At 37.3% G+C, this 20527-nt stretch overlaps 1 protein-coding gene across 1 annotated transcript; it reads right to left on the reverse strand.

Moving 5' to 3' along the window:
- Window positions 1–11472: 11472 nt before the first annotated feature.
- On the reverse strand, window positions 11473–19610 carry LOC149298016 (POU class 2 homeobox associating factor 3-like). Its single transcript, XM_089487879.1, has 5 exons — window positions 19589–19610; window positions 15896–15990; window positions 13951–14002; window positions 12822–13057; window positions 11473–11808 (listed from the first exon to the last, which is right to left on the reverse strand). Exons 1-5 carry the CDS (start codon window positions 19608–19610, stop codon window positions 11473–11475), a joined length of 741 nt encoding a protein of 246 aa, XP_089344005.1.
- Window positions 19611–20527: the final 917 nt, after the last annotated feature.

Consider the following 20527-nt stretch of genomic DNA (forward strand, 5'->3'; position numbering starts at 1 on the left):
TGGTATGTCTTCATTTCAACAGAGAATAGCCATTTCAGCAGTCAAAGGGTGTCCATAAGGACTTTAGACCTTGCATATCCACCAGAGTAGATTAAATAAAGTACCTCTATATGTGATATAAGGTGCTCTTGCAGTGCAATAAAGTGCTGGATCAATGCCAAATATAATATATAAAAACAGTCTACAAAATTCAGTGCCCTACACGTTTCATTGGCAAATCATCAACCTCCTCAGAGGCTCTCTCTAATACAAATGCTTGCTAAAGAGAGCACCTGAGAAAGTTGGTGATTTTCCGACGAAACGTATAGTGTGATTCATTAAATTTCATGATTTAGTGGAGCACTCAAGAATGTATGGCATACTATAATAAATCTACAGTATCAACCTCTAAACTTTTTTCAATGTCTAACGGGATCAACATTTAACATATATATATACCACCATTGTTTGCACATGGATCAGCAATAACATTATGATCACCTGCCTAATATTTTGTAGGTACCCCTTTTGCTGCCAAAACAGCCCGACTAATTGAGACATGGACTCCACTAAACCTCTGAAGGTGTCATGTGGTATCTGGCACCAAGACTTTAGCAGCAGGTCCTTGAAGTCCTGTAAGTTGCAAGGTGCGGACTCCTTGGATAAATCCTGGTGCCATGTGTTCTCCAGGTTGGCAACAAACACGCACCCGGCCATCCATGTGATGTAAAGGAAAATGTGATTCATCAGACTAGGCCCCCTTCTTCCATTTCTCCATGGTCCAGTTCTTATGCTCATGTGTCCATTGCAGGTGCTTTCAGCAGTAGACAAGGGTCAGCATGGACACCCTGACTAGTCTGTGGCTACGCAGCTCCATACACAACAAACTGTGATTCACTGTGTGTCCTAACACCTTTCTATCAGAACGTGCATTACCTTAATCAGCAATTTGAGCTACAGTAGCTCGTCTGTTTGATTTGACCACACGGCCCGCCTTCGCCCCACACATGCATCTATTAGCCTTGACCGCCCATGACCATTTTGCCAGTTCACCTTACGCTTGCCCATTTTTCTGCTTCTAACAAATCCACTTTGAGGACAAAATGTTCACTTTCTGCCTAATATATCCCACCCGCTGATAGGTGCCATGATAACAAGATTTATCGGTGTATAATCATCAATCAGTGCAAAGTTTGTACTAATTAAATAATGTGGTAATGTGAGTCTAATTCAATGAATGTGAACATCAGAGCTAATAATTTGTACTTTAGAGTCATCTTTAAACATCATTTAAATATTCAATGTAAAAAGATTGCTAAAACTTGTGAATTGTTTTAATTATTTGATTATGAACCGCAAAATGACAAGCGACAATGCATTGGTTTCTTGATTAAATAGCCTAGAAACATGGTATTTTGCCACATCTTCCACTGTAGCCTTTGATTCATTATTGGTATACACACACCGCATTTCCATGAACGTGTTCTCAATTAATTCAATAATATATATCATCATGTCTGTATAGTCATTTAATTTGTGCTAATACTCATGATTTTATCAATATAGGATCACTTAAATATAGTGATTTTATCATCATCGCTAATAATTCTATTTGATTTTATGTATACAGTATATCAGAACAAACCATGATGCACTTATTTCATTAGCTTTGTTTAAACAGTGTGTAACTAATTCTATGTATGCTAAACTATGTTAATGATTCTATTTTCGTAACTGCGTATTGCAAAATGGCAGGTGGTTAACAATATTTTTATATATTATATTCTATACAAATAGTCATTTTAGAATAATATATATATATATATTCTAAAAGGACTTTGTTGTATATCTAACAAAGTCAAATAAAATGCTTTAGTGAAGCCCCATCCTAAAACAAGTCTCCCTCTTTGGCCATTTGGAGGTACATTGAATGATTTCTTCAATTTAAACAATAAGGCAGTGAACAATCGTTAGGTCATTTGCCCTGCATGTCCTATGGCTAATTTAGCACTGATGGCCAGACACGGTGATTGATACTGTTGTTCAAAACATTAATATTTTCACTCATGTTGTCAAATAGTCATCTCAGTTACATTTTTAAAGTTTTGGTATATACTGTATATGGCATTGGAGATTATGTAAGTGTTTTGTGAAGCCTCCATTTCTTTGAATAAGAACACACAAATATTCAGTTCCTTGTATCCTTCATTGGCATGAGTTGGCGTAAATGTGACACTAATTCTACCTGGCTGTTAAATCCTATGTATTGTTTTGAGGCATTAAATGCATGGCATCATGGTCACATACTCGTATTCCTGTTTGGCAGCTATGTAAAAAAATACATAATTAGCGGACATTCAACTATAACAAAGGATAAGGAAGGTGGCAAAGAATAAACACTTTGTTGGTTTAAAGAGGCACTCCTTCCTGTAACTAATAGTAGTGTTATTTAAAATCAGTAATTTTACTTTACACCTTATACACAGTTTTCTGTTACCGGGTATATATGTATCACTGGTTACGGAACATATTGGGTCAAGATGGGGACACATGTTTCTCATGTAACAAAATACAGTGCAGAAATACAATTTTTAAACACACGCAAAAAAAGATTAAACATAGTCTGTCACATATCCCAAATCCTTTTTTTTTTATATTTCAATATACACCATATGACCTAAAGAATTTGGACACCTGATCATCATTCGTATATGAGCTTGTTGGAAATTCCATTACAAAAGCATTGGCAATAAACCTTTGTGTCGATATATATGTCCAATGGAAAAGAGGACATCCACGTCATGTGACCTAGAAAGTTAAGCGCAGTGTCTTTGAAATCTTCCAAGGGGTTTGTTTTCAAGCAATGTATACTTTGTGAGGGTAATTGTGATGTTTAGGGGTAGTTATCCGCTCCAATTTACATCTTGACCTGTGATGCCAAATTTACCTCAAGTAAGCTACCAATGCAAGCTGAACTTTCGGCTGAAATAAACTAGTTTTCCGTGTGTAAAGGTGAAAACTTTTCCTGGGAATCAAGGTTAAACATATGACATTCAAAGGGTTAATATGGAGCCCCCCTCTCCTTTTCAGCTATAAAGAAGCCCAAGTGAACTAGGCAGGCCGGGTGGGTGACAGACCTGGCGTTTTTGTGAAGGCAGCCATCTTAGATGCCCCACTTCCTGTTGAGGTCCGTGACCTCTGCTTCGGATGAATAAAAGTAGGCATTTTGGCGCACGGCATCCTCTTCCTGCGATAGGATCTCCTTTCCTAATATTTTTTATCTATTGTACTGTAAACTGTGAAGCACTAAGTACATGCATAGGCTATAGCCATATGGCTATAGACGAAGGGATCAAAGACCTGAGTGTTTACAGTGGAAAAATAGTTGTTTTTTTTTAACTATAAATAGGCGTGGGTGCTTATTTGAATTATAAATCACTTAAGGGAATTTAGCAAAAATCAGTCTGGTGTATGTCCATTTAAACATTATTTTACATGGATTTTAAAGGGGGAACAGATTAGAGCGTTGGAGGAACTGGCTATGGCTTCTGCCGATCGACAGGAACAGTATGGGAAAATTTGGTTCTATTGGCTGTCCTATGTGGAGAGCACGGAGGTGCAGGGCCTTCTTGGTCGCTGAGGAGCAGGCTGCGGTGCTGATCGGGCTACCATGGTCCCACCTGACGAGTGGGTTGTTTTCACCCCCCTTTTTTTTTCTTTTTTCTCTTCTTCTTTTCTCTTCCTTATTCTCTCTCTTCCGTCTTTCTCTTCTTTCCCTGCTTCCCGCCCCCTGTTCCTGATCGGTGTTGCTCCCCTCCCCTCCTTGTGTTTTGTCTTCCCTGTCTCCTACCCCCTCCCCCTTCCGGACCTTTCAGCCCCTAATGACCGCTTGGTGGTACTGTGCACACGCACTGCTACCGGAGGATCTGCGATACCTCTCGCACTGCACATGGGCAATCTACCAGTGTTACATATGGCCCCTGCTGCAGCACTAATGCTCCACTAACCCGGGTACGGGGTGATGTGTTGCCCGCCGACGCTATTGTAATGCTCTGTAACTTATTTTGTTTTTCGGGCTTTATTCTGTACTGATTATTGTCAGATTCAATATACCCCGCTGTGACGGGGATTGCTGCTCCTGTCATGTTTTTCCCTCCCCATTCTTCCCTTTCACCCATTCCCTTACTCCCCTGCCTACAGATTTCTTTAAAACAAAAAACTCAATAAATCATTATTTGAAAACGTAAACATTATTTTACAAACATGATCAATTTGTTAAAATTGTGAGGGTGCGCATAAATGATAATACACTTATCTTTTGAGAATGAGAAACCATATGTGCATTTCTTCTTCATGTAGGAAAAGAAAATACAAAATAGGATACTAATATGGTGTAGTAGTTTTATATGTAATGGTTATCCCAAATGAATACATAGAAACCCCTGTACTACTACTTAGCATTGCAGCTATAACAGCTTCCACTCTTCTGGGAAGGCTTTCCACAAGATTTTGGAGTGTTTCTGTGCAGGACCGTCTTTAATGTGGTGCAAAAGGGGCAGCTGCCCGTGCCCAGTCATTCCTGGGAAGCCCATAGCAGTTGTCCCTTGAGCTTAAAGAAACCATGGTCATAGGGCTTGCAACTGCGACCAGACTCTAGGGGGCTCAGACAAACCTTACAATCACATCTACAATGATGCTTACCTCAAGCTGTGTTGCTTGCGTAATGTGTGAGCAACATCTCTTGTAGAGTCAGTGTGGCAAATACTTTTTTTGGGGGGAGGGGTTTGGTGTTGGAATGGAGGGCTTGATTGTATGCCAGGGAGTGGGGCAAGCAAAGTTTGCCCAGGATCCAAACAAAAGTAAAGTGTGTACGCGTGTGTGTGTGTGAGCATGGATGTGTAATTATGTGTGTGTGAGCATGGATATGTAAATGTCTGTGTGAGCATGGATGTGTAATTGTCTGTGTGTGTGTGTGTGTGTGAGTATAGATGTGTAATTGTGTGTGTGTGAGAGAATGGATGTGTAATTGTGTGTGTGTGTGTGTGAGCATGGATGTGTAATTGTGTGTGTGTGAGTATGGATGTGTATTAGTGTGTATGTGTGTGCATGTATGTGTAGGTGTTTTTGTGTGTGAGCATGTAAGGGGGGGAGATTGCAAGACAGGCCTTATGCAATGTCATAAAAGTCCTTGTATAATGGTCACGTACCCCAATACTTTTGTCCATATAGTGTAGATGTTTTTTAACTGCCATCAAAACTTTATGATTCTGTGTTTCTTTGAGTGGCATCTCCAGCAATCATACTTAGGGTGGGCACATGGGTTTACCCAGCACCCAGATTGTACCCAGGGTGGTACAAAACTGGCCAAAACCAGTAAAAGTTAGACTTGTGCATTCATCTTCGGGCTAACATGAGAACGAACACGAAGAGTGCGTTTTCGTGTTCGTTCCGAAGACATGAAGAAGAAAAGACAGCAGCGGTAAAACGTAGGCGAAGACACACACACACGAAGAATTTTCTTGATCGTCTTTGTCTTCGTCTACTAATCTCCCCGGCCCCTTCCCCATCTAGCCTACCTTATCTTCACGGGATCACAGCAATTGATGGAAGCGGAAAGGGTTACAGGGCAGTGCGAGTGAGCCTATTGGTCGCCTACAGGCTCACTTGCACGGCCTTTGTAACCCCTGACAGAAAACCTATGGATTTCCGCTCTCGTTAACCCCTGCGATGCTGCGTTAGATAATGAGAGTGGAAATCTGTAGGTTAAAAGGGCCGTGCTAGCGACCAATAGGCTCACTCGCACGGCCCCATAACCTCTTAAGGTGCAACACGTTATGGCACCAGGATTTTAAAAGTCTGTACGAGCAACTTTATTGGTCGTTCTTACGGACATTTAACTGATAGAGCAGGGAGACCAGTATCTGCCGAACAAGTAACGGCACCAGGAGTTTAAAAGTCTGTGCGAGCGACTCTATTTGTCGCCAGCAGGGGGCTTGTCTGCCATCAACCATTGGCGAATATTCGCGGAATCCGAAAAAAAAATTTTGGGCGAAGATGAGCACAAAGACGAACACGAAGAGCCCCCTGGTGCCCAAGTCTAGAAACAGTAATGGGTAGACTGTCAAAATACACACATATACACTACTATTTGACATGCCTGCCCATACACACAAACATTTGCCCATACACACAAGCACACACACATTTACACTTGCACTTACACAAAAACATCCTGGCTTACAATTGCCCTTGCACTCACACACTTGCGTGCCCTTCTAAAATACAAACACTGAAACATAAACACACTATCTCTCTCTTCCCTTTCTCATTAACCTCTTCCCTTTTTGCCCATCTCTTCCCTTTCTTTTGCCTATATACCTCCTTTATATCTCCTCTTCTTTTGGATCCTCCCCTTTCTCATTATCTTATCTCAGCTATTACTTTGTCTTTATTTCTCCACCCCCCCTTTCTCTTTATCTTACCCTTCTCTTTGATCTCCCCTTCTCATTATCTCTGTGACGCTTTCTCTCTCATTTCCACTTATCTCACCCTTTTTATCTATATTTGTTCTCTTTATCCCCCACCCTTTATATATCTCTTCCTCTTTATATAATCTCTCCATTTTCTCCCTCTCTCGTCTTTGTCTCTCTCTCTTCCTTCTCTTTGATCCCCTTTCTCATTATCTTTCCTATTCCTTTTCTTTCCTCTCTTTTCTATTTCTCCCTTTCTCTTTATTTCTTTGTTTTTTTTTTATCTCCCTAATCTCTCTTTATCCCTCCTCCTCTCTCCCCTTTCTCTTTTTTCTACTCCTCTTTACCTTTTGAGCTGTTATATTATAAGGCCTAAGAGGACTCCCTAGTCCCACAGTTTACCGCAATGCTCAACTCTGTGAGGGTGTCAGGGTGTTTCTGGATTTCCATATGCTCTGTCCTGTACCTCTGATTCATTGATTCCAGTCTTGCTCTTTGCTTCAGCTCTGTTTCCTTTATAAGGTGCGCCCCACCCATGGGTTCTGTTTGTCTCAGTCAGCAGTCTGAAAGGTATGTCCTTCTTGGTTATGTGTATAGATTCAATGTTCAGTTTATTACTACTTCCGTAGGCAGGGTTTAGCGTAGTGGTGGACTAAGCATACTATGGCCATAAGATGTGACTAAATCACCAATTATTATCACATAGTCCTGTATTTATGTATGCCTTGACTGTTATTCTCCTTGCTCTGTCCCAGGGTGCCTGCAGGATATCTCCAAGTTCTGGTTAACATCAGCTGCTATGTCAGGGCGCTGGTATGTGGCTGCACATCCCTAGATGCCCACCCGGGAGAGTGCAGTCGCCCTGCACCAGGCCCTGTCCTACTCCACTACTGCGCAATATCTCCTGAACTCCATCTTTGGGTGCTCTGGGTCATTACAGTTGTCTGTATGGACCCAGTTCCTGACATAGGGATGGTCAGAGATTTCCCTCCCAGAGGCATTTATAACAGTCATACCAAAAGAAGGCAGGACCCTGAATGCCTGTGCAAACAGGCTCATCTCTCTTCTAAACCTAGACCTAAAAATATTTGGCTCTGATCACCACTGATCGGGGTATGAAATTGTGGGCTGAGTTGGAGGGAGGTCACGCCATTTGGCTCTGTGAATACTCTCTCCCTTCTACAGCTCAAACACTTCATACGCTCGGATAGAATATTACTATTTAGGGACAAAACTTTTTTTTACCTATGTACATATCAGAAAGGTGTCCTTGTTATATGGAGTGTTAAGCGATACTCCTCCTGACTCTTTAGCCATGTTCACCTGGGGCTGGAACAGAGAATTACACTACCCACAGCGAAACAGTGGTGTAAAATATTTAACATAACTTCACACTGCTCCATTAACTCCCGCACCCAAGAATCAGCTTACAAACTTAAGGCAAGATCGTATTGTGCGCCAGTGGTGTTCCATAAAATGTACCCTCTCACCCAAGACACGTGCTGGTAGTGCAGAGAAGAACCAGCTACATTCCTACATACTTGGTGGAGATGCGGAAAAATCACATCGTTCTGACCAATAGACCAATAAATATTTAGTGCTTTATAGTTCACTAAATCTTTCATGATCTTTGATCACAGTATGGGGAAGTTTTAAGCAAAGAGATCTTCAGGGTTGTTGGTCATCTGTATTCCTAGGTAGCCTATAGACTTGCTTCTCCAGTTGAATCTGTGTTGTTTTTTAAACTCCTTTGTCCATCTCTATGTGTAATGGAAGTGCCTGGGTTGTTTTTGTGGTAAAATCCCTGAGTATATCTCCAATTGTTCCATGAGAGATGGAATTGAATTGTGTGGGTCTGAAAGAGCCAATACAACATCATCCACATTTAAATCCTGCATTAAACAGCTTAGCTGATGGTGCATTATATGGTGCTAGAACAGATGTCACAGAAGAACATGGGAATCCATATTTGAGTAGTAGTACAGCTAGTGGAGCCTATCAAATATACTTGCGTATTTGTTTTCATAGGAATGGGTTTTCATGCCAAATTTTACCGTTTCATCCATTCGCCCGAATAACAAAAGAACAAATGCAACATTGGACGAAAAAAATGAAAAACGAATACAAAAATTTAATTTGTTCATTCGCTCGCTGCTGGGGATGCCATTTTAACTACACTAAGAGTGCTGTGTTAGACTGTGTCTAGGGCTGTCTGCGTACAGTGTTAGACTACAATGACTGTCAGTGTACGGCGTTAGATTGTGTGTGTGTCAGCGTATGGCTCCAAAGATTGTGTTAATGTATAGTGCTAGACTGGTGTTAATGTGGATGTGCCAGGAAGGTGGTATGCGCAGAGTAAGATGTGGAGGGGAAGGGGTGAGTGAGGGTGGGTGAGGCTATGTGTATACAGTGATGGTGTGCAAGATGTTGAGAATTGAGCAGTGAAGAACCTTTACAAAGAAGTGGACAGAGCAATTATTTCCTATGTAGAAGCACAAGATCCATTGCACCCAGTCAAATCTGTACCACAGAGCTTGAAGCTTGAAGTTTCCCGGCTAAATACCACTAGCATTAACTACACTAGGTCCATACTAGGTTTTTTAAGGTTCATACCAGGCCTTAACACATGGTACTATGTATGTAAAAGAATTGCGCTACTTAGTCTAGGACTGGCTATTCACGACACACATAATGCTATTATTAACATTTTTTATGTCTGCATACTAAAAAAACTTTAGCCTGTCTATACTTGTGGCACACAGCCATTGAAAAAGAAAATTTGGCTTGTATATGCTAATCCTTTTCCATATTATGACTCACCTGGAACACTATCCCTTTTTTGTTCTGTACGGCTATTGTTCACAATATCTTATACAACACGCTTTCTGCTTCAATTCTTTTCTGTTGTTTGCTAATGGAGAACTTGCATTCTTGTATTTTCACAAACCAAAGGTTACTAACCACCTGGAAAGCTTCAAGCGAGAACATACGTTGTATATTATTGATTTTTTAATGACTATTTTTATTCTTGTCCTAAGCTGGCTACAGGGTTTAGTTACACATATCACCAACAATTTATATATTATTTGTTAAGATCAGTTGAAGAAGAACATTGGTTTCTGCCATTTTGACATGATTGGACTTCTGTCTGGGTCATTATACACAATGAATTACATTGATTTTTAAAGAACAGAAATGCAATTACAACAGTGAAATATTTTGGTTTTATGGCATGACAAAATTGATATTGTCATATATCCAGTATGGACCTAGTGTAGCTAATGCTAGTGGTATTTAGCCAGGAAACCTAAAGTTTCCAGCTCTGTGGTGTGATTGACCATGTGCTTCCGCTAGGAAATAATTACTCTACCCACTACTCTGTAAAGCTTCTTCCCTGCTCGATCCTCTGCTGTCTGCACCACCGCTAAATACACGTCATAGTGGTGAAATACTTTATATAGGCCATTACCCATTGTGTTTGCATCCCAATATTCTCTGTAAATGCAAATATGCATAGTTCTCACACACTATTCTTTATGTGTATGGAAAACTGTTTGGAATTGTTACTGGAAGCTGGCCTACACAGAACTAATTAGTCTGAATTTACAGGAGAACTTGGTCACACAAAGTTTGTATTAATGGACTCCTGAGAAATAGGTGAAATATTGGACATAGTCACTCCGCTCCCTGCAGTGGCAGATCTCCAGCACAGGAGCAAACTGGTCAGCAATAAAAACTGAATGAGTGTAAGAAAATGAACAGAAGAAAAAACCAAGAATTGCCCACGTCCGTCGCGATGAGCTCTAAATTTCTTACCCTGGCATAGCTCAAAACATTAGTTTCCACCAAAGCAGGCACCTTACTGACACGTCTGCTGCTGATGGCCAAATCATACTCTTTGGGTTGGTGGTTCTTTTGTGTGTTGGGTTTAGATTGTTCTTATAGGTGGAATTAGTCTAATATGATTATGGAGATATTGTCTTTGTTATGGCACAATTAAGCAGAAAGGAGTTAATACCGGGAAATCAGTTAATTTATTTCTGTTTCTAAAAAAGAGATACGGTATATATTTGGAATACAATTGCAATGATACTTGGACTCCTGTTACCTGCCTATTCCCAGCAATCTATTTCAACTCATTAACGTATGTTATTTTACTCATAGATATTACATGTTAAGACATTATAAAAAAAGATACACAGTATCTTACAAAATATATGTATTTATTAGATATGCAGTTTTGTTCATCATTCAGTAAAAAAATTGTATAAAAAATTTGTTACAAATCACATATAAAAAAAAAAAAAGATATAAAAGGAGGACAGACATTAAGTACAAACAATTCTGTGCAGCTCTTAATTAGCTCACATTTTGAAAAGAAAACACATTGGTTTAAGAAGTAAGCTTAACAAGCCTGAGTATAACTGTGGTAAAATAGAGTACAAATGTGTATCATGTGATTAGCTGCAGTTTTGTTAGATAATTGATGTAAAAAAGAAATAGCTGCATAAATCATTTGAAATTAACAAAATTAATGAAATTCAATGAATGAAATGTACAAACTCCGGGTACGCTGCTGGAGACAAAGTTGGAAACAATCATTGCTGATATCTTGTAAAAACCAAACAAGCCCTATATTCAGAATTACGCTAATTCCATGTGTGTACTTTACATGCTGATATTATTAATAATAATAATAATATGGCTGATGATTATTTCACATGTACAACTGTAACATCATGGGGTTCTTCAATGGTCCTGCTTTTATTACCAATATTACCATTTGGGATTATGGCTATTTTGGACATATATTTCAGCAGTGGTGTTAAAAAATATGTATGAAAGATTTGGGTCCAGCAAAGTTTTGCATTGACACAAATATATCTCCATTATGTAACCCTGAATAAAGTAAATCGGCATTTAGTGTATTAATGGCAATGGCAGTAAATGTGTTAGTGTTTACAGAGAATTGAATGTTTGTTATAATTTCAGTCCATTGTATGGGTATTTCATGGCATGTTTGCTAACTGTAGCACATATCATAGCTATTTATTTCCCTTGAAAATAAATCTTCTGTGATAGTAGATGAGGGAACATATTCTAGACAGTCTGTATTAGTGTAGTAATAGGGCCCCTGAGTCTTCATTGTTCCTTGATGAACCAGAGAGCAGCAGTATTGACAGTAACAGAATGTGGATCCATTCTGCTGTTGGCAGTAATCATTTGCAAAGGCACAACTTGCAGGGTCCTGGAATGATGGAGAACTATACCTCTGTGAGGCAAAGGCTATTTCTTGATGAGATGGAGAATATTCAAATGAGTTTGAAATATCTGATGAGTCTGAAAGTGATTCTGGGGTCTGTAAAATAAAACAAAAATGTTTTTTTTTAAATTAATTAAATATTTACATTTAGTGTGCTATGCTCATACATGCAGAAAAAGCTTTCTCCCTTGTTCCAGTAGCAAAATTGTAAGGGATCCGATCCTAAATATTTGCTTTCCTTGCAATCCATGCATATAACTATGATGAAACATTAAATGCTAATATACCCATTGTTTAGCTGAGAAGCCAAAGATGAGTCCATAAAGACTTATAAAAATGTATATGCTAAGAAAGTTCATAAATAATATATATAATAAGAAAACCCATTACAGTGATCAGCGCAAGCTTTCGTATTCTATAGGTAAAATATTGAAATTGTTTAACTATGACCCACAATTCTCAGCCTACCATCTAATAACTGATGCTCAAGATAGTTAAAGGTCAACAAGAATGTGATTACCTTTCAGCTAAATCATACAATCAATATTTAATAATACAGGTTAGCAAAGCTTTTGTTAAAATAAGAGGACTGGAAAAAAAGTTTCGTTTTTTTAAATAAATAAAACACTGAGAACATATTACGCTTTATGGTTTGCTTCTATTCTGCTTCTAATTTCAAGTATGGAAAAAACAGTACGTAACATAAGGACATGACCTAAAGGCAATAAAGTATTTCTTAATATTCAAAAATGTAAATGCAAAAATGTATTTAATTTAAAATGTGTATTATGTGCACACATGTACACAAAAATGGTAATGTTTTTAACTTTCTTCATATTCTGCGCTTTTGGCTATTTTATGAATGGTCATATTTTATGTTTTTGTACTTACTCACCTTAGGTAGCAGGTGAAAATCTATTAGATATTTTACAATATTGCTTAATTAGTCAGTATACTCCCTATTCCCTTTGTATAGCATTGAACAGAATAAAGTTTCAAATAACTGCCTGTTTAAATGGTTGGAAGGTGATGATACATTCCTTCAGTGATTTAAATATCAGAACACAATGTTATATCTATCTATGTAGTGGAGAGACTGTAAACTTTACCATGCTCTGGTTGAAGATGGGGGCTGGCATGATGTTGTCTTCAGGGTAACAAATAGATGGATTCTGCATGAAATTAAAAGTGTTTTCTGCAGGAGGGTCTGGTTGGAGGTAAGCATTCAGAAGCAGCTGATCCACAAAACTCAAGGAGTCTTCCTGGGAAATATAATTTGGCAACTCTCTTGTCTGATAATTGCAGCTTGGTTCAGATGGGATAGCTTGGCAACCACTATACATTTCTAGGATTGACATAGAAAGCCAGGGTTAATGTATTGTACACAATTACATATTTTCATATGAATTAGAATAAGTCACTAAAATGCATTAGCCTGTTTGATTTCAGCAACAGATCCATGGTTTCTTACTTGTACTAAATCAGCTGAAATCAACAGCTTAGTTCTTCTGTAATGAATCTTTTAATACACCACTACACATACTTACACTTTGAACAAACTCACTTATCCCTACTCCTGTTTTGTGCATATCATCACTCAATAGTAATAGCAACAATATATGCCATTTTCGGTATAATGTTTCAAATATCATAATATGGTAAACTATCTGTACTAAGTATAGCACCTAGTTGCTATTAAAGGTATTTTTTTATTTACAAAAATCATAATGATGATATAGTTTCAACTGATCAATTACTATGCAGTGTTCAATAGATTTTTATTTATTTTTTCTTGAAAGGTACTTTAAAAGTTCTCTAAAGCAATTAGATAAATCATCAGCATAGAAACTCTTATGTGATTTAATGCATAAAAAGGGGGCAGTGCTATTAACAATTGAACAAAAACCACAGATGCCATGGTTATATCTCTTTTATTTTCCAACAAAGAAAGTGTGTGTACATTTTAAGAACTGGGTATATATGTATTAAAAACTTCTGAAACAACTTTTGTTTAGACAAGCAGATAAAAAATATGCAAAATTGGGGTATTTAAAAAAACAACCTTAAATGGCTATCCTGTTGTCCTCATCTGCATTCCTTTTACATTTTCAGGATCTGATTGGTTGGAATAATTATTGAGTGGATCTTAAGTTGAGGCTGTAAGCTTTGAGACTTGTATGTATTAAGAATTCACAGTGACTTTCTACTGATTTTTTTTCCTTCATTTTTTTTACCAACCTGATGAAGAAGGGAATGGATCAGAAAACTCTATTCTACCCTCCTGGATTTCCTGAAAAATAATAAAAAAACAAAAATATATTTTTTTTTCCAGAAAAAAATATTTTGAAGGGTGGAGTCTCAATATGTGTATAAAATACATATTTTATATAACTTAATATATTTTTGGGGAAATCAACTCTTCATTCCCAAGACAAAAAAGGTAAGTCTGATTCTTATATATGTTGTAGAAGTGTGCATAAGAAACAATTTGCTGTAAGTGAAGAGTTGTTTTCTTGTCAAAATACCTTGTGCCTGCAGGGTATAAAGATCTTGGTATGTGACACTTATTACATGTAAGATACTGCATGCAAAAACTGTACCATTTATACAAAATTGTTGGATGAGTTCATATACATACAAATTCTGTTATAAGTGTTTTGGTGGACACAGGTAGAAAACAACCCCTAACGAGTTATACATCCAGGAAGGAGTTAAAAGGGTTTAAATCTATGTGTATTATTAATCAAGCCGTTAGGATAAAATATTTTAGTTTATTCCAAAGGATAAGGCATTGGGAATTTTAGGGTCCACCTGAGTTCCTGTGGGATGCAGGTAGCCCTGGGCAGCTGCTCCAGCACATAGTGAGTTAATATTTAAAGGGACCGAGGTGTTGCATGGGCGGTTACTGTGTAATCAGAGGAAAGGGGGGGTTTAAATCCCTACTCACTGAATGGGAGAGGATTGTTCTTAGTAAAACAGATCTATGCTTACAAAGTCATGAACCAGGAAGAGCTAATCATTTACCTGGCAGCCTGCAATGCAAATATCTGTCTACTGGTCCCTTCCAAAAAATGCTTTGTGTTAGGTGATCATTTCAACGTTTTTTTTTTGTTTTTTTTTTAAAATAAGTTCCTTTTAAAGCAACACAAAAACCATCATGCTGCAAAATCAGCATGGAATAATTCGTGCATTGGACTAATTTGTTATAATGGCACAGAAATAAGTACAATATAGCTAAGAAAGTTTTTAAATGCCACATGGTTAATAAGACAAAATATGAACATTCCCTAAAACTTGTTTTCTGCATGTCTGGACTCCAAGACTTTTGTGCAACATGTATGCATAAGAGTTCTTATATAAGGATATATAGTACTGCATATAGTAGAATATTGAACCAGTGTCATGGAAGATATATATGTGTTGGTAATTGTATACTGTGCATAACTGGCATACAGAATGAGAATGTATACAAATGTAATGGGTTGCCAATAACCTTGCTTTTAAGAAAAAAATGTCATTAATTAACTAATCCCATGTTTCATAATATCGTTTTACTTTATGTGTTTCCTTATCACTGGCTCCATTTGTGTGGTCAGTGTTATATTATGCTGGCTCTTCGATTTTACCAATACAATACAAAATCAATACATTAAAAAGCAGTCAAGATTGATAGAGACTGGGTTCAGTCAGTCATTTGCATGGGTTATTTATTATAAAAGTGTAAGTCATAGATAATTTTGATCTGTGTCTTGGTACAAAAAGAGGCAGATCAAATAATGTTTAGATCAAGAGAATGGAGAGAGTGAAGAAAACGGCAGATTAAAACAATATATATACACAATACATTCAATACATTATGTGTATATGTGTGTGATGCTCCAGTTGTATCAGTATATATATATATATATATATATATATATATATATATATATATATATATATATATATAGTAAATAGTGGTTCAAGTGGAGCCTCACATACACACAGGAGACAAAGAGGTGGCTCAGTAACTTTTCCTATTAATAATTACACATATCTGGCAGAGAAACCCATAGGTGAGAAAAACAAACAGTGGTGTGTATCCAGTAAACTATTAATAATAGCTTCTTAGTGGTTTATTTCAACACTTAGAACTGGCCTCACCAGAAATACACCCAAATAAAACAGGACAAAAGGTTCTTACTGTTGCATTTTTTTCTGCTTGAAGCGCCCTCCTCTGTTGCAATAGTTCTTTCACAGTCATCTTAACTCTAACACCCTGGTACACCTTTGGTTTGGCTGCAAAACAGATAGAGAAATACATTTAGAAGGTAACTCATGAGAAAAGCAAATACTGCAGGTATTATAAGAGGCATGGATATGATTGTAAAGGCAAGCTCTGTAAAATATTAGGTGTTTTATATATTTGATTTTTACAGTAGCCACTTCAGTTGTTGTTAAAACAAACATAAGGTGTTCTCTTGTGCTGATAGGAATTCTTTAGAAAATCTTGTCTATATCAATGAACAGGTGAACATTCAATTCTAATAAAAATGCTAAATTATATATGGGTACATATAGCATATATGTATTTCTAGATCATATATAGTATTTCTAATACATCTTCATTGCTCTCATATTCCACAGATATTTTTATTCTTTGTATCCCAAACATCCATCCTTAACCATATTACACTTTTATTTTTATTCTGCATCCACATGAGCTTATGTTAAGCTGGGGGTATAGGCACTCCCTTCTTTTTAGCTACCATGTTATATAAGCAAAGCATTATGAGTTTAATGTTTCTTGGTTTCTGCATTGACTGTCCCACATTTAGTATTTAGTCTCAGATAGACGTTTACAATGTGATAGAAAAATGTAAATACTTTAATTTCAAAGGAGGATACATGTTTGACCAAGAGGATATAGTCTAAAACTGGAGGATCACACATCACTGAGAAGATGGTAGATAAATGAAACAGCCTTCCAGCCGAAGCAGTAGAGGTTAATACAGTGAGAGAATTTAAACATGCATGGATAAGACATAATGCCATCCTGAATCTAAAAATCAAGTATTTATTAAGGTCTGAGTCTTTACAACATAAAAAACAGGAAAACTAGAGGCCCAATAGTTTGTATCTGCTGTCAAATTCTATGTTTCTATGTAATATCTTGCCCATGAAATGCCACCAGGTGGCTAAACTGAAGAGTTAAATTGCAGATGGCAGTTTTAAATATACTTTCCCATTTAATTTATGTTATATTACCTTTATGTACTAAGTGGGTGAGCCATGGCAAATAGGGTCTGTGTCAAAATAAGTGAATGATTCGGGGTCATCATTTTCTCTGTACCAAAGGTTTTCTGGCTCAGGTCATGCATGGTGTATTTTTGGTGCCAATTTCTCTTGTGGCTTTTGAGTGCCAAACAGTAAGGCATATCCAGATTATGTGTTTAACAATGTAATTACAAAGCAGGGTAATAAAAACCTTACATAATTTTGGCTCGTTTGAAAACCCATAGAAATTTGAATCTGAAAGTACAATAACAATGCCTTTTTTTTATATATATAAACGTTGTATTGTTTTAGTTGGTATTGTTACATTATTTACATCTAAATTTGAAACAAGCGGTACTAGCCAAGTAACTAGAGAGGATATTTTATTTTAATTCATCGCAGGCAGAGTTAAGCTACTCTAACTGATAGTTTCATTTTTTCACCAGCATTATCTTATATACATTTATTCCAGAATTATTTTCAGAAGTTTGTGTTGAGAACACCTAATGGTTCAGTTATTTTGACTGTAATTTACTGTAATTTACTGTAGTCCTGTGGTCACATATATGCAACAAATTACCGTACCAAATCGATCATTGGAGACAGAACATAACTTTTAAGGCTGCGTTTTAGATATAATATTCCTTTAAAATGTATTTGAAACAAAGTAAAATAGAAAAGATTGTTGGTTAATTGCACAATATCTTCAAATTAAATGGAGCAGGTGCTCCTTACTAAAACTGAAGTGGTTTATGAAATCTTAAGCATCATTAATGGTATTGCACAGTGAAATTGCATAATTAATATATATATAAAAAGCAGTGAGTGGTCAAGTGTTGGTAATGAACTACCAATTCCATGATGATAAGTTAGCCAGCTTGCTGAGCAAGTGCCCCGCAAAGCATTGTGGTAATTGTGAAATGCAAAATAAGAGGATGAAGATGAGATTCTTCAGGCAGCTAATTAAGGCTTAGTTCTTGAACCTCTGATAAATGTATGCATGCATTTATATGTTTAAATGAAGTGATTTCCACTTTTATGAATGCACCTATTCATCATTGTAACATTCTAGACTGAACTGTCCATGATGGTGTATGGTGACGCATGTGAAGCCATCAACTAGCTTTTTACACCTTGCATATGTTGGTTATTAAAGTATCATCAGCTATAAGTAGCATATGTATTTAGTGCATGAGTCTAATGACCCATCGGTTAACCAAGAAGCCCTAGGGAGCCCTATGACCTGAGGGTAGCTGAATTGCTGAGGATGCAGGATCAATGGTATGCTCCTGGTCAAAAACTATAAGATAGAGGTTTTAATACATTTTCTAGAAATCTTACTAGAAATTGGTATGTGGATTTGATACACTTTTATGGTGGATTTGTGCTATCATTAGAGCAGGTGCAATTTAACTCATCATACTGTAAAGTGCTTCTGAAACTGAATATTCATCTGTACATCAATGCAGAATTGTCATTCAACAGATGAGTATGATACAAATGCAGCCTATAGTGTGATCCAATGAGTAGGATACTCATTTGATAATTCTTATGTTTTATACATGATATTTTCCACTGTCCTGTTCAGACATCTTGTTATATAGGGAGAGGGCATTGCAGCATGGAAAAGGAGTGATCAGCACTACTCAGTTGGTACACTATGTCTGGTCCTAGAAACAACTAAAAATCAAGGGAAGAGGTTATATATAAAGCAATTTTGATGCAGTGTACTAATGATTATGTAACCCACAGCTAATTACGTCATATTAACCTTTTTTAATACCAGAATGGTGCAAAATATTTTTAAATAACCTCCATTATCGAGACAAGACTGGCGATGAAGAGACGGACCTAAAACTTTATGGCCTTTAGCCACCTGATGACGTAAGTGGGGCCAACATCTAGTTAGGTGCAGCCACACACTACATTTTTATGCTCATGTAGCTTTCTTTTCTTTTTAGAAAATGTTAGAAAATCCCTATGAGCCAAAATACATTTTCAATGTATTAGTAGGGGGGGGGGGCACAAGGATTATTTGTGTGGATGTATACTAAGGTGGACATCCAACCCTGGACTTGACAGGCCTCCTTTGAAGTTTGGAATACTGTTGGGTTCATTGTAAGGTTAGCATAACCTCTGAAGCTTACCCCATTTCTCAGCGGCTCTTGTTGAAATAAATAGGGATGCAAAATATGTTTATTTGTCTGAGCTCTTTAATTAAAATGTAACTGTATTGAGGCTTTGGGTAATTTGGTGGACTCAGGCTACCATCACTCATTCCAAGGGCAGGTCTAGAGAAGTGGGCCAGGGACAAAGCATTTAAAGATCACACACACACACACACATTATATATATATATATATATATATATTATAGTGTGTGTGTGTGTGTGTGTGTCAGAAATTATGCACAATGTAGGCTCCTTCACTCTGTCCAAAACATATTTACCAGACAAAATTGCAGGGAAAGTCAATAAAAGAAACATAGGAATGATCCAGTTATCATGCAAAACTGCCTAAAATAATTGTTACTGTCAGGGTTTTTATATTGATTAAGGTCAACATGTATCACATAACCCTTGACATTACTGGAGAACATCATGGGCTTCCCCTGAACCTACCTAGAATTTCAAGTGTGCTCATCGAGCATGCATGCCGAGTAGCAGCACAAAAATAGCCAAGCATAATGGGAATTTCAGTTTCCAAACACCACCCGAAATTCTTATTGTCTCCCTCTGACCACCTTTTGTCAAAATGTGAATATCCATTAATATTTATGATGTGTCATTTTCTTGGTTCTCTAACCACACAAGAACAGAAGACTATTGTTCAAGGTTCTTAGCAGGAAGCAAATATTTTTTTTTCCTTTTAGTGTTTGAAGAGTGAAAGTGAGGTTCTTTCCAGTTCATCCACTTGTTATTTCTAAGATTGCCTTTCTGGATGTTGCCCCTGTTTTATGTTTCCACTGTTTCTTGTTTCATATTTGCTTTTCCAGAACACATGAATCACCATATTCTGAACAACTACAAAATTTCCATTATAGAAAACAGGTGAGTGCCTTGATGTCCATCAATATTATGGACATTTGGCCATTGGGAACAATGTGGGAAGTTTGAATTCTGTTGGTAGAAGAACTTGTACAACACAAGCCAGTGGCAAGACACCTAACTTGGCCCATCTCACCAAGGGCTGGAAAGAACAGCCTGTAGCTATACTGAAACCACAAGCAACAAAACTGCATCTTCACCTTCCAGCAGTGGTATAAGGAATCATTTGTGATGGGCACAGGGATGTGAGGTTGTATTGGGCATGAATATGTTTCAGCTCCAGTTCAGCTGATACCACTATGTGGTTAGCTTGTCTGTGTCTACTTTTTCTTACTTTTGGATTTAGCAACTGCCCAACTGTGTTTCAATGGGAGATCATATACACCCAGACCCAGTGTGCTCTTCTTAATGAACTTATTAAAAAAAAATCATCATAATGTTCTTCCATGGTAGAAGTATGGGACAGTTCTTAGTATAGCAGGTTATTGTATATTGAATAAACTGTTTAGCATT

This window comes from Sceloporus occidentalis, unplaced genomic scaffold (genome assembly GCF_023333645.1).
Source record: "Sceloporus occidentalis isolate IW3139 unplaced genomic scaffold, rSceOcc1.0.p SCAF_35, whole genome shotgun sequence".
Taxonomy (NCBI): domain Eukaryota; kingdom Metazoa; phylum Chordata; class Lepidosauria; order Squamata; family Phrynosomatidae; genus Sceloporus; species Sceloporus occidentalis.